We start from the raw sequence: 13,339 nt of genomic DNA on the forward strand, positions 1-13,339 counted from the left end.
CCAACTGATGTTGATAGGGCAGATGTTAAAGCTCTGGAATAAGGGATATCAAGATTTATAATACAATTAACAGGTGATAGGTCTGATTATATTGCAACTTGCTCATCTTAAATGCTGCTTCCTGTTGATCCATCATTTAGACTGTGCAATTTAAAAATATTGGAAAAAAAAAAAAGCTTATTGGAGATGAATTAAAGCCACAGGAAGATGGTGGAGCTTTGAGGGTTCCTTTTCAATAGACATTTGAGCCAAAAAAGTTAGAATGCTCTGGTTAGAATGAATGGTAGAGAAAATGTGATACTATTTCAATTATTATTGCCATTTAACGTTGGATTTCTTGCAGTCATGTCCTTGAATAACCATTTCTTAGCTAAAATGACAGAATTTTGTAGCCAGTGATCCATGACTTTAAATATTTGGAAGGGCTATTGATTCACTGAACTGGAAGAAATTAAAGATGTTGAGGCATATTTTTGAAACCAGAATTGCATGTAGTATCATATCTGATCATGTATATTCCCTTTCCTACTTAAATAATATTTTTTTAAAAATGCTAGGCACATGTGATGCAGCATTCAATCTGTGATAGCCTTAACTAAACATTGGTGGTATTGTTTGAATCATCTGTGTGTAATACTCGGAGAGCTGCTAGCATTTACAGCATCTCCTCTTGTTCCTGTGTTGTGCTCCTCTGCATGTACCTATTTCTGCTTGTGGTAGTCATTCTGTCTAGGTAAATTGCCCATAAGACCAATGATTCCATCAGCAAATTACCCAGAAAATGCCATCAGTGCGCATGGTGACATTTGTGCCACTGGTGTTTTGTTGCCATTTCAGTGGTCTAATTAAATTGGCAGTTTTCTCTTGTGCCGAGCATCGTTGTCTCCCTTCCTTTGGCACCTTACCTCAGACCTTCTCCTTTTCTCTGTCCTTTTAACTGAATATCAAATGCATTATTGATTGTTCCTCTTCTACCCTCCTCACTTCCGCTCCCCTCAACTTTGTTTTTTTATCTTTCTGTTTGTTTGTATGATGGGCAGTATCATCCAGACAAGCAGAAGGCAGATGTGCCAGCAGGAGAAGTGGAGAAGCGCGTGCAGAGGTTCATGGAAATCGATCAAGCGTGGAAAATTCTAGGGAACGAAGAGACAAAAAAAGAGTATGACCTGCAGCAGCGTGGTAGGTCCCTGCCAAGGAATGCGGTAGTGGCAGCCGCTCTTTAAAAAAGCAGGGTCTGAGAGTGGTAGTGAGATGGTATTTTAAAATGCTGTTTATTGCTGAGCCAAATGTTTCTTTCACTCTTGTCCTACTTTCAAATGTGGATCCGTTATTTATAGCTTTTGCTACACATACATTAATGAAAACACTGAATTACTTCCAACAAAACATTAGGTGGCGTTATTCCTAATAATTTGAACAAACATGAAATATATACTAATTACAGACCTTAGCCCTTTTAATTTTATTAAGGCAGCTTCATTAAGTGACCTTAATTTTAAGTCTTATCTTACATTTTGTTGCAGTATCTTAGATACAGGTATTAATCCTTTTATACCTAATGTTTAATGTGTGTTTATAAGCACTTGAGAATCATTAAAGACACATTCTTTTCAGTTGTGTGTGTTATAGTAGCTTTCATAATTCATCTGTAGTCTAAAACAATCTTTTAAAGCAGGTTTATAAATAATATTCAGATATAACACATTAACTAGGCAGCTCTGGCATGCATTTCTTTTTATACTTCTCAGAAAATAGCTTCTTTAAAACAGTGACAGGCTGTTGTGAGAAAGAAAGGGGGGAAATGTAGGTCAGGTCTGTCACACATGGGCTACCATTACATGAAGTGATAGGCTGTCTTTCTGCTCTGGCCTCAGGATAGGAGTCCCTCAGCCTTCCATTAGAACCTTCAATAAATGTATATCCACCCTACATGTTAATGGGGGGGAGTCAATAATAGTGTATTGCCTGTGGGGAAAACACTCAGTTGCACTCTGCAGTAACACACTGTGGTCCAGCATTGACGTGTAGCCACCACCACTTCTGAATGTGTCTGATAAAAGCCCACTGTCTCTGCAGCTTGTTATTGAATTCTCTTCCATTGTACATTGGCACACCATCAGACCCCTTCTCTCTTGTGCTGATTTTTAACTCCCCTGCCGCTGCGGGTACCACAACTTTGAGAGACAAAGACTTAGTCATTCTGGCAGATATGCACTACTGCTGGATAAAAAGAGCGATACATAATTGTATGTACCCTGTATGAATTCTCTAGTTAAATAATCTTGTATTTCACACTTTGTGTGGGTTTTGGAAGAGAGAGTGGAGGGGCGAAAACAGAATCATTGAATAAATAATCTAAAAGGATGGGGAAAAAAATTGGATGTTGCGCTGATTTGGCATATAAACAGGATTAATGTCAAACATAAACACATTTTCATCTCAAATTTATTTTTTAAATGCCTGAATGTGATGTCAGAAGAGAAATTTCTGCTACCCAGTGCTCTCATCCTGTTGTACTCCTGGCACTGTCATATCAGCTGTGTCTTCCATTGTCACAAATTGTACATGCACAGGAAAAAAGAAATATTAGAGGTCACGTGAGAAGTCTTCTCTGTATCTAGTGATTTTTAACTAAAGCTTAAATACAGAGTTCCATTTCACGTGGGTCAAGTTAATCCACTGAAGTTGAGAGCCACATCAAGATTTAGTAATTTACTTTGTTTTCCCATGGAATATAAGGACATTACTATAAATTAGTTTTGACAAAACTCATTCCAAAGTATTTTAAAGGTTACCTATATTTCTTGAGGTTCTTTTGCATCCAGATGAGGTCTTCAAAAAGCCACTTGAAGATCCTATAAAAAAGACTTAGTAAATTAAGAAAAAAAAAAAGGTGTATTCATTTACACAGGCATTTGGTAATGGAATAGATGTATTTTAATACAGAGGGTGCCATTCACAGAGGACCAGGTGTTTCAGACTAAGCCACATGTAACACGCATGTGCAGTATTGTTGCATTCTTTGCAGCGTGTTCCCTGGCAGCAAAATGATGGTGAAATAAATTCTGGTTCTTTGAATGCCTGTCAAACTGCTTCTGAAGTCATGATTCTAGACTAACTCATAGACACTGCTGTAAAAGCTCACAGAAACAAAGGAACAGAGACAGCAGCTAAGGGGAATAGTGATGAGGGAGATAATACAGCGAGCTAGTAGGACTGCGAGGCCCAGGAAGCAGGATCTGAAGGATGGCAGCATGCACATCTGCCTGGCTGCAAGTCTCTTGCACTGTAGTCCTCTTCCCAAGTCACAGATTGTTTATTTGTATTTACTTTCTCATGTTATACTAACTAAATCTCAATTACTTGGCTCAGAAACTCAGTGGCCAGAGATGTTTCAGGAAGCTGAAAATGTGGGCTCTGTGGTTTTAATTTTCTGTTTGTTTGAATTGTTGAGAATAACAAGTGAATGTGCTTTCATACCTTAATACTGCTTTTCTCTGAAGGTATCGCTATGCTCTCGTACTTATTTCTTTGTGCCTTCAGGCCACGGCGTTAAAGAGGAAAGGACAAACCTCAAACCATTTAGAAGTTTGGCTGAAATACTCATCCAGGCCTCTCTGGTCTGGAAATTGGAGGAGAACTGTCTTTTTCTGTGTTTTGTGAAAATTTTTCCACTTCATTGCTTTGTCATATCTTTAATGACATATAAGAATACCCTGTTATAATGCTAAAGGGTTTTGCTTTCAGTCCGGGGTGGGGGGAAAAGGCCAGAGAGAAAAAGTAAAAATGGGGGTGTGGAAAAAAAGCTGCATAACAATTTACCTATTAAGAATGGCCATTTCTTTTTTTTCCCATTAGAGAATCCCAGACTGGTTTGGGTTGGAAGGAGCCTTAAAGCTCCTCCAGTTCCAACCCCTGCCATAGGCAGCAACATCTTCCACTAGACCAGTTTGTTCCAAGCGCTGTCCAACCTGATTGAATAATGAACAGAAAGGTTGCAATTAAAATTAAATCACTTAATGTAGCAAATAATTCAAAGGTGTAGTCATGGGATTAACAGTAAAACCAGTTGCTCTGTATATGTTTTGGGGGCAGAGGGTACAGAAATTTAAGAATCTAAGGAATCTTCCATGTGAACCTCCAGTGAGGTTCTATGCTGGGTAATATGTTCTTATATGGTGATGGACAGAGGTGTCCATAGACCCTGGGTGGGGGATGTAATCACGAGGAGGAGTTTTCACATCTCAGCACGTACCTCCTTTTCATTTTCAGGTTTGAAATTATATTTTTAGAAAAATACTACAGATGCATTTTTCATCCATGAATAGATACTCCAGCATCATTTTTGCTTAGTTCTTGCTTCATTTCTTAGATTTCAAGGCCAGGCTGGATGGGGCTTTGAGCAACCTGGTCTAGTGGAAGGTGTCCCTGCCTGTGGTGGGGGGGTTGGAAGTAGGTGAGCTTTACGGTCCCTTCCAACCCAAACCAGTTTGTGATTCTATGTGAGAAATTACAAGTCCTAACTAGAATTGCCACTGTTGGCAGCTTGCGCTGTTTGTGTCTGAGGAGTCTGGTTGCATCCTCTCCTTATCATCCTTTTAGTCAGTGAGGCACACGAAAAAACCTTTAGTTAGGCTGGAATAGCTCATTTTAAAATATCCGGTCACTAATTCAGCTTTCACTGGCAATACCAATCTTCTTTAAAACCTGAAAAAAAATCTTTGAGGATCTGTCCTCACTCTTAAGTTTCTGCTGCAGGTTTGGAAGGGGAGGCTTATACAGGTGTGTGGTCATAAAGTGGGAAAATGAAAACCCAAGTTAAAGAAATGGTAGCTTCTTCTCCCCCTGCTCCTTCACTGTTCCTCTCCTAGTATAGTAAACTGAAAAGGCTGGTTTCGAGATGGTTGCTTCCCCATTGATCCATCATTCCCTCCTGCTCTGGCAGTAAAGTGATGATACTGTATTAGATACCAAGATACTTTACATAATGTGGTAAATAGGATGCCAGAATAACCTTACAGATCCACTAAGAGTAAGCAGGAGAAGCGAGACAGGAATCTACAAAAATGCTTTCAGTAGTTAGAAGGAATGGCAATCGAACACCTTCCCTAGCTAATTATAAGAAAGCAAAACAATTAATGCAGCATAGTTTGGTTGTTCCTTGTTAAGAAAATTTCTTCTTTTAAAAAAATCTTTCAGACCAAAATAAAGATTTTCTCATGGCTGTTACCTCAGGCTTTTCATTCTGCCGGGTGCTACTTGTGAAGGCACAGAAGTATGCATTCCGTCTCTAGCCATGGATTTTTAGGGCTGTAGACCCTCAGCTAGTGCTGGAACACAACCCTTTCCATAGTTCTTTGGAGTTAATTCTGATCTGCACTGGCTACAAATCAAGCAGTATTCATTTTATTTTATTTAACAAACATGGCTTTTGTAAGGGAAATCCTTAATGCATGACTTTTTTTATCATTTTCAATTGAAGTAGGCATGGTTAGTTTAAATTAATGTAAGAGACTAGAACTTCAGTAATCATTTAAAAACTAAACAGTCTATTAGAAAAAAATGACGAAGACATCCAGGTTTTGAGAACTGTGCTGATTTTGAAACAGAGTAGGTACTATGGACAGTATTTGATTGAATATACATATCTTGAACTTTTATGAATTTGAAGACTACATGTCTGATAAAGAGCTAGAAAAATCTTTAAGTATTGCGACTATTTTTACAATTACCATAAACTGTTAAAAGGGTGAAATTTCCATTCACTGCTTGCAACCCTTTCCCTAAAGCTCAGCCTTAAATAGCCGAAGAAATATTTATTGTATCCTCAAGTGAAACTTAAATACCTTTCCTCTTTTACAATTTCTGAATGACCCAGCAAGGGCTCTAGTAAAGCTTTACTGAACCAAGCTGCTAATAGTTATTTAATGTTGTTCTTTAGCCTGAAAGAATCTCAGTAGATTTTTCCTTTTAATCTCTTTGAATTGCAGGCTCATAAACCTCTCTGATGAGCCTGCCAGTGTTTTCTGAGATCCTGCAGTTGAGACAATGGAGCTGCAGAATCCTTTCACTTCTTGTTGTCAGACAAATCCAATAGATGGCAAAGCCAGGCAGGCTGTACTTGTGAATTAACATTTGTTTCTCAAGCTATTGTAGATTACCAGAACTTCACAGTTTTGCCTGTATGTACAGGAATGTGTTTCACATAGTACAACTCAGTACAGAGAGTTCTGCAGCTTGAGCAGGCGTCATGTGTGAGTAAACCTACCCTGTAACTCAGCACTCGTAACAATACCAGTCTTAAATAACTTTCCCTGCTGGCAGAGGAGTGAAAAGCAGACATAGGTTTACTTCACAGAACCACCAGTGAGAGAGCCCTGATTGTAACAATAATGATAGAGATGAAATAAGGAAGAAATATTAGTCACTAACACACTCTGTGAAAATCACTGGTTTGCAGTTCTGCTTGTAAGCTCTCCAAACTCGCTCTGGGCTGTGCCTCTCTCTTTGAATAAGTGGCTGCATCTGTTTCTGCTGGGTTCTGTATTTAATGGGCGAACTAGAAAGTAAAACTTTGTTCAACTCTGGAAAGTAAGCTTCTCCTGCCTGCATGAGACAAGCAAATAAATGCAGCATATAAAACTGACTGACGAGGGTTACTGGATTACTCAAGTCAAGAGTACTAGTTAACAATTCACTTTTTTTGAGATGGCCTGTAAGCCAGTTGTCTTTCAGCCTTGAGCATCAGACTGGGAATAACAATCTCAGTTCAGTCTGGGAATTATGTAATTAATGTTGCTTGTTTATTTTTTCTTTTAAAAATTACAATTGCAGTAATGAATTAGAAAATGTTGGTTGAAATTCTGCTCCCAAGGCTTAATATTGTACTATGTTTGGAGGAGAGTGTAGATTTTCCCACAGCTTTCCTCTTCATTATTTGAATTGCTGAACCTAAATGAGTCAATGATTTGTGAGTAACTTTACTTCAAGCATGGTAACCTCATCAGCTTGTCTCACCAGTTGTTTGTGGTGGCATATGGTTCATCTCCCCTTTTGCATTTCCTGCTGGCAAGACATGACCCAGTCCCCCACCTCCAATCCTATATAACTTGTTCTAAGTGAAATACCACTTTATGAATTAATATTTTATAGTTGGGGTTTGTTTTGTTTTGTTTTAAACTGGCCTTAAATGATTAATTTAAAAACCCAAAATGTGTTATTAACTCTTCTCCACATACATACATAAGATTAGCTAAAGTGCAAAGGGTTCATTTCACTACTGGCAAGTTACATTGATACTTCCACCTATGATACTTTACTCTGATATAGCCATGCACTCCTTTGTTATAAATTAGGAATCTTACTTGCACATAGCTTGTTTTACATAGTTAATGTGTGAAATCAACTGATAGTTAATTAAGCCAACTCATACATGTCTCTTCCGAGTCACTATGTCACTGATAACTCATCCCATGTTTGGTATCATTTTTTGGCAGTTTTTCTGGGATATTAATGGAGAAGATAGCTGCAAAGTCTCTTTTCAGTCCAGAGCAAAGAGAAGCTACATAGAACAAGCTCGGAAGCATTTAGAGTACCCTACAATATAGTGATTAGGTTGGGAATTAACATAAAACAATCTGGGCCTCTGCCTTTTTCAGCATGTACTTTCACTGCCAACTGAATTTCCAAAGAAAGCTGTAGACTATACCACATGCTCTAGAAAGCTTGATGTTATCAAACATATAAATCTTAGATTCATTGCTTCAAGAGATGGAGCACCTACTCTCTCAATAACAACTCAATTTAAACTTTAAGTAAACGCTAAACTCCCAAGTCTTGCAAAATCTAGGGCATTTCTGTGTATGTGCTAAAGATGCTTTTAGGTGTTTCTGGTTCTTCAAAATGCAGCATTTGGGGAGCTGGAGCTTACAGGCAGCAGCTGGGAGGTTTTGTGTAGCAAGTTTTAAGGGGTTTCTGACCTTTACTGTACACCAAATATGAATGTGCTGATAAATTGGTGTTTACTTGGGGGGGTTTACTTGGCTTCCCCTTTCTAAAGGAGAGTGGGTTGCCTAAGAGGGGTTGTGGGGTCTCCATGTGTGGAGATAAAATCTAACTGGATGTGATTCTGGGCAGCCTGCTGTAGCTGGCCCTGCCTGTGAAGGAGGGATTTGATCTTCAGAGGTCCCTTCTGACCTCAGCCATTCGCTGATTTTGTGACAGGTACAGATAAGCAGATGTTCCCAATTCCAGCTTGTGGAGTTGTAGTTACAGACAGGCTTTTAAAAGGTTTTTCTATCAAAACTAAAGTTTGCTCCTAGTTCACATAATTGTTTGGGATGTGCAGAACTGCTGTTTTCAGTCACATCTCAATTTCAAGAATGTGGCTTCACCGTTTAGTTCTCCTGGGTACAGCAGAACATTTTCCAGCTCACGCAGAGACATGGAAACTAAAGTTTTAGAGAACTGCATTTTTAATTGACTCTCTAGTGGGAACCAGACGTGACTGCTGGGTATGTAAAACTATTCATTGATCAGGAAGAAATAAGGACCTGTTGTTATCAGAGTTGAACATGTGCCATGTTTTCTTTATAGAAGACAATCTGACAAAAGAATGGCCACTACATGCACAGATTTCCCTTGAGGATATGTCGTGGAATGAAGGTACGAGTGCCTTAATACTTGTTCCCAGTGCCTTTCACTGTCACTGCAAAAGTATTTATTTTTTTCTACATCTTATACCATCATTTTGTCATATAAGTTCTACTGTTTTATATTTTCTCAGCTTTTCAGCTGTTCTGTTCTCTGTGATTACCTGAATTGGAACTTAAGTTTCTGTGGTACTTATCTTGCATTCCTCCTCTGTTTCTCTGACCCACTTGCAGTACCACTTTTCACCTAGCTCTTTCCTTGGTGTATAACTGAGTGTTTAGATTTCCAGATTCTTCCCAAATCTCTCGTGCATCTTTTGGCTCTTTCTATGATGGCAAAGTTTCAGGTGTTTTCATACGGATTTTTTTCTAAATATTTTCATAACATCTGTGTGTTACTTCCCTCCTTTATGATACTCCAGCATTTATCATTTATTTGCTTTTTAAAAGAATGGCTGAGGGGGTTTGGTTTTGGGTTTTTTTTGTGTTTGGTTGGTTGTGGGTTTTCTACTGTTTCTTTAAGCTGTGAGGGGAAAATCCTGTCAGATTTCCTTTCTTCTGTTTTCTGGGCTAGCAGTCTGGTTTGGAACCATCGTTGATTTGTTGTTATTTCTACTAACAGCTCTTTTTTTTTTCTCTTAATATCTGTTTCACTGATGTGCACCTTTTTATTAATTGCTTTTGTAGAGAGACCACATTGACCCTGGCTGGCTGGTGTAAGAATACTTCACAGTCACTGAAACAGTTTAAGAGTAGATTTATCTTTTGAGCAATAAATGGTAGCCCAGGTACCAATACCTACAATCCAGCAATGAGAGGTCATTTGTTATATTAAGATCAGCTTTGTGAAGAAAACCCAGAATAAATTCTTTATTCTTCTCAAGCACTAAAGGCTTTTTTGTTTTCTTTTTGGCAGATGAACAATGTTACACTCTGTCATGTCGATGTGGTGGGAATTACACTGTCTTCAAGAGTGAAACCAAGGACGTATCTTTGGTTTGTTGTGACACATGTTCACTTGTAATCGAGATCCTTCAATGATTGTTTCCATCAAGCACATGAAAAGTTATAAACTTGTAAAAAGACTGGACAAACAGGGGACAGCATTTGCTAAAGGAATGTATGTTAAAGAAAAGGGGACAGGAATAAGTTCAATCAGGCTTAAGAAAGGAAACATGCACATTAGCTAACGTAGCTCTGTAGATACGAGGATTGGTTTTGCTTCTGCAGCTAAAGAGCTAGTTAATAAAAACCTCCAGAACAGAACACTGAGTTCTGTACAATGGTAATATATCTCATGATCTAAAGGACATTTATTTCCCAGCAAACAATGGAGTAGCTTCTTTCAGTTTCAGTCTGTATCAACTCTACGTTGGGTCCCACCTCTTCAGTTAAATCCTTTTAACAGCTCAGATGACAAAATTTAATTAGAAGCCATAGATGTGAGAATGCTTTGAACATAATGAAAAGTAAGGTGTATTAATGGGAACATTTTCTATTTCCATATTAAATATTTAACTTTAGCATGGAAGTCCTCAGAAGGACTTGAGCCTTGGAAAGATGTGGCAGAGACTTGCAAGTCAGGCAGGTTGAGTCTCTTAGTAATACGTAGCAGGTCCAGTGGCTGTGCACATCTGACAGTGCATCTGCATTAGCTTTTCAGCTTGGAGAAGGAGCACATTTTGAGCTGACTCTCTCCATCCTGAGCAAATGCAGTCTTCATTCCTTAGGTAAGGAATAAAGAGGAAGCCAAGCTCTGACCCCTACAAGGCACACAGGCCTCTGGACCACACTAAAGCCAATGTAACTAAACCCTACAAAACTCCTGTGAGCAGATCCAGAACCCCACCATTACTGTTTTCAGTCCTAATCCTAGCAGACCACACTACTTGCTACTGTAGGCACAGCCTATGTGCAGCTCTGGGTGCATTGTGCCTTTTTCATCCCTTGTTAACAGTCAGTGCTAAGCTTGGCTTGCAGCAAAACCCAAATCTTTCTAATAAATTCAAGCACTTACTGTAAACAGCCAGAGGAAATGGTAATAGGCAGGTTTTGTTGATGACAGCAGTGTATCATTCCCACTTTCAAGTTAGATGTAATCTCAGAAAGAGACCTCCTTATCAAGTCATACTTATGTTTATTCTAAACAAAAATAGTTCTGTTATTTTCAGTAGAAAATACTAGGAAAGCTGGCAGTAGTCACTTAAATCTTTTAATCATCCAGAAATCTATGGCCATTGGGACTTGCACGTAGAAATCCAAAGTCATTCAGAGGCCATATCTGTAAAATAAAATACAGTTACAAGAGATTTTAATCACAACTCAAAAGTTCAGTTCAAAGTTGTAATCATTTCATTAACTATAATTTTTTAGCTTTTTGGGTGGCGGCATGTGAACTTCTCTCACCTGCATGTTTCCTTTACTAGAAGAGACAAATGCTGTATATCAGGAGGAATCATCATTCCATGGTAGCCACAGACAACACTAATTTATTCAGAGCATGCTTTACTAGGGCCTCACAAATTACAATATTCTTTTCAGTCTTTGAAATAAATACATTCCTAGAATGTCTTTTGAATTCAAAGTTTTCTAGCTTGTAAACCTCTTAACTTAAAAGACAGAGTATGTATTTTGATCCATCTAGGAGAAGAATACCACAAAGGTTACCTCTGGATGGGCATTTGGACTGCAGACACCAGACCCTGGAATAAAATTCCATAGGCTTGTAGATAAGCTTATCCCATACAAAAAGGTATAAAGGGGTAGAGTGCCTGCCACCAGCAGGGGCTCTCCAGTCAAGGGGCTCCTCTGATAAGGGGACTGCTATGTAAAAAAGGAGCACAAATCATGACCAAGTATAAGTGTCAGAAAATGATGCTCACCAGCAAGAGAAAAACCTTCTCTCCAGAAATTACCTGTATAGCTGTTCATACACCTGAATGCTCCCAGGAGTACTGTGCTCTCAACATTCACTAATTACATGTAGGTTGGTCTTGGATGCAAAACAACAGAAAGTAATAGGGAATCAAGGACATTCTTTTATGCTTTGTCCTTTGTCTCCCTTGACTGTCTGTGTCTCTTCGCAACACTTGTTTCAAAGATGGCACAAGGGGATAGCAGGAAGAAGGGAAAGAGATGATGCTGAAGAATGAATGCCCTCAGTGACTCTAATCCCATAAAAATCACACAGCCACCGCTCAACATGAAGTGATCTAGACAGAGAAAGAACTCTTTAACTGAGTTCATGGAACAGCCACAGTACAGAAGGAGCCTCAGATTTAACTATTGTTTCAACAATTTAGTTTCAAATTCATACAGTAATCTTAGTGGTAGAGTTAGAACAGAAATGATGTTTTATCTAGTCTGCATGCAGGAGAGAATGTGAGAAAAAATACTAGTGGTTGGAAATGAGATGGAACAAGCCTCTTCTGTGAAACAAAGACATGCTGCTGTGTGTAGTAATTCTCAAGTCTTTTAAAGTTATGACAGAAGTTGACTGTGGCTTGTTCGTTCAAACTGGCTAGTCCAATTAGCAGTTACTTCCCCTTGCCTTTGTTGGTTTGGCCTACATAGATTTGATCTGATGGATGGGGGATGAATAGGGCTAACTAGCTCTTTTGAAGACACATGACAGGTCCATTTTAGACATGGAGCCTAAGCCCAGGGAATGCACCGGATCTCCCACCTAGGGCAGGATGAAGCTCAAGTTCTGTCAATGTGGGACTCCCTCAGCTTCTACTGAATTTGAAGCTACTTTGGTTTCAGCAGCCTTTTCACGGAATGAGCTTGCCTCTCAGAGTGGCAGGGAGAAAAAGGGGCAAATGTAATTAAATGTCATTAGTTCTGTATAGGTTAAACACTGGCGCAGCAACACTGGCTGCGAATCTTAGGTCTGAACTTCACTGGTAAGCCACACAGAGTATTACCATTTAGTTTTGCCAAGAATAGGTTGCCTGAACAAGCTTGGTACAAGCTTACTCTCTTCTGTCGAAATTCATGACTTCCAAATAGATTTGGGTTTTTGCATACATTACTGAAAATGTAACTTAGCATCGAAAGCCACTGTTATATTTTCTCCTCCAGAATGCACTTTAAGATGAAGTCACATAAGCTTCCATTCTCGAGGCAGTAAAAGATTTTAAATGAAGGAGAAGCCAAACACCTAGCAGACTACATTAAGAACACACGTAGGTTTATTGGCCAGTGGTCTCGTTAGCTGCCACCATGCAAACTGGCTGTATTCTGCTGCCTTTCAATGTAATGTTCAGCAGCAAGACATAACAGCAAGATCACTGTATTCTAATGTGAATTACCATCAACAATCCAAATTGTAAACACTCATCTGAAGAACAAACTCATTTTTGCTTTTGTTAGGCACCATATACTTAAATCTCATTAAAATGTTAATAATCACTGCTCTGTGCACTGTCATAAAACAACTGCTATAAAATTTGCTTAATTATTTTGATTAAGTATCAAGTGATTGTGTACTGTCTTTTTAAACAGACAATAATCTAGAGTCCTAAAGCACTTCTTCAGCATGGAATATCTGCATGTAAGTTCCACTCATTTTACAGAGTTTGCTGCATGCTAAAATTCAGGGTTCAGTCTTGTCAGTCACTTCATTCAAGTCTCAAAATTACGGCTGTCCACAGATGTAGGTTCTTAATAAATAATTCGCTAACAGT

At 38.8% G+C, this 13,339-nt stretch overlaps 2 protein-coding genes across 2 annotated transcripts in view; one reads left to right on the plus strand and one right to left on the minus strand.

Moving 5' to 3' along the window:
* Positions 1–9,692, plus strand: part of DNAJC24 (DnaJ heat shock protein family (Hsp40) member C24) — a gene marked incomplete at its 3' end in the record, with an annotated part of 31,755 nt that extends 22,063 nt beyond the window's left edge. The window contains exons 3-5 of the mRNA XM_080618839.1: positions 1,041–1,179; positions 8,596–8,664; positions 9,568–9,692. Of these exons, the coding sequence (XP_080474965.1) occupies positions 1,041–1,179; positions 8,596–8,664; positions 9,568–9,692 (333 nt within the window). The remainder of the gene's footprint in view (positions 1–1,040; positions 1,180–8,595; positions 8,665–9,567) is intronic.
* A 920-nt stretch (positions 9,693–10,612) lies between these two features.
* IMMP1L (inner mitochondrial membrane peptidase subunit 1) overlaps positions 10,613–13,339 on the minus strand; it is a 35,959-nt gene continuing 33,232 nt past the window's right edge. The window contains exon 6 of the mRNA XM_080619305.1: positions 10,613–10,932. Within this exon, the coding sequence (XP_080475431.1) occupies positions 10,864–10,932 (69 nt within the window). The 3' untranslated portion in view covers positions 10,613–10,863. The remainder of the gene's footprint in view (positions 10,933–13,339) is intronic.

This window comes from Psittacula echo (genome assembly GCF_963264785.1).
Source record: "Psittacula echo genome assembly, chromosome: 5".
NCBI classification, from domain to species: Eukaryota; Metazoa; Chordata; class Aves; order Psittaciformes; family Psittacidae; genus Psittacula; species Psittacula echo.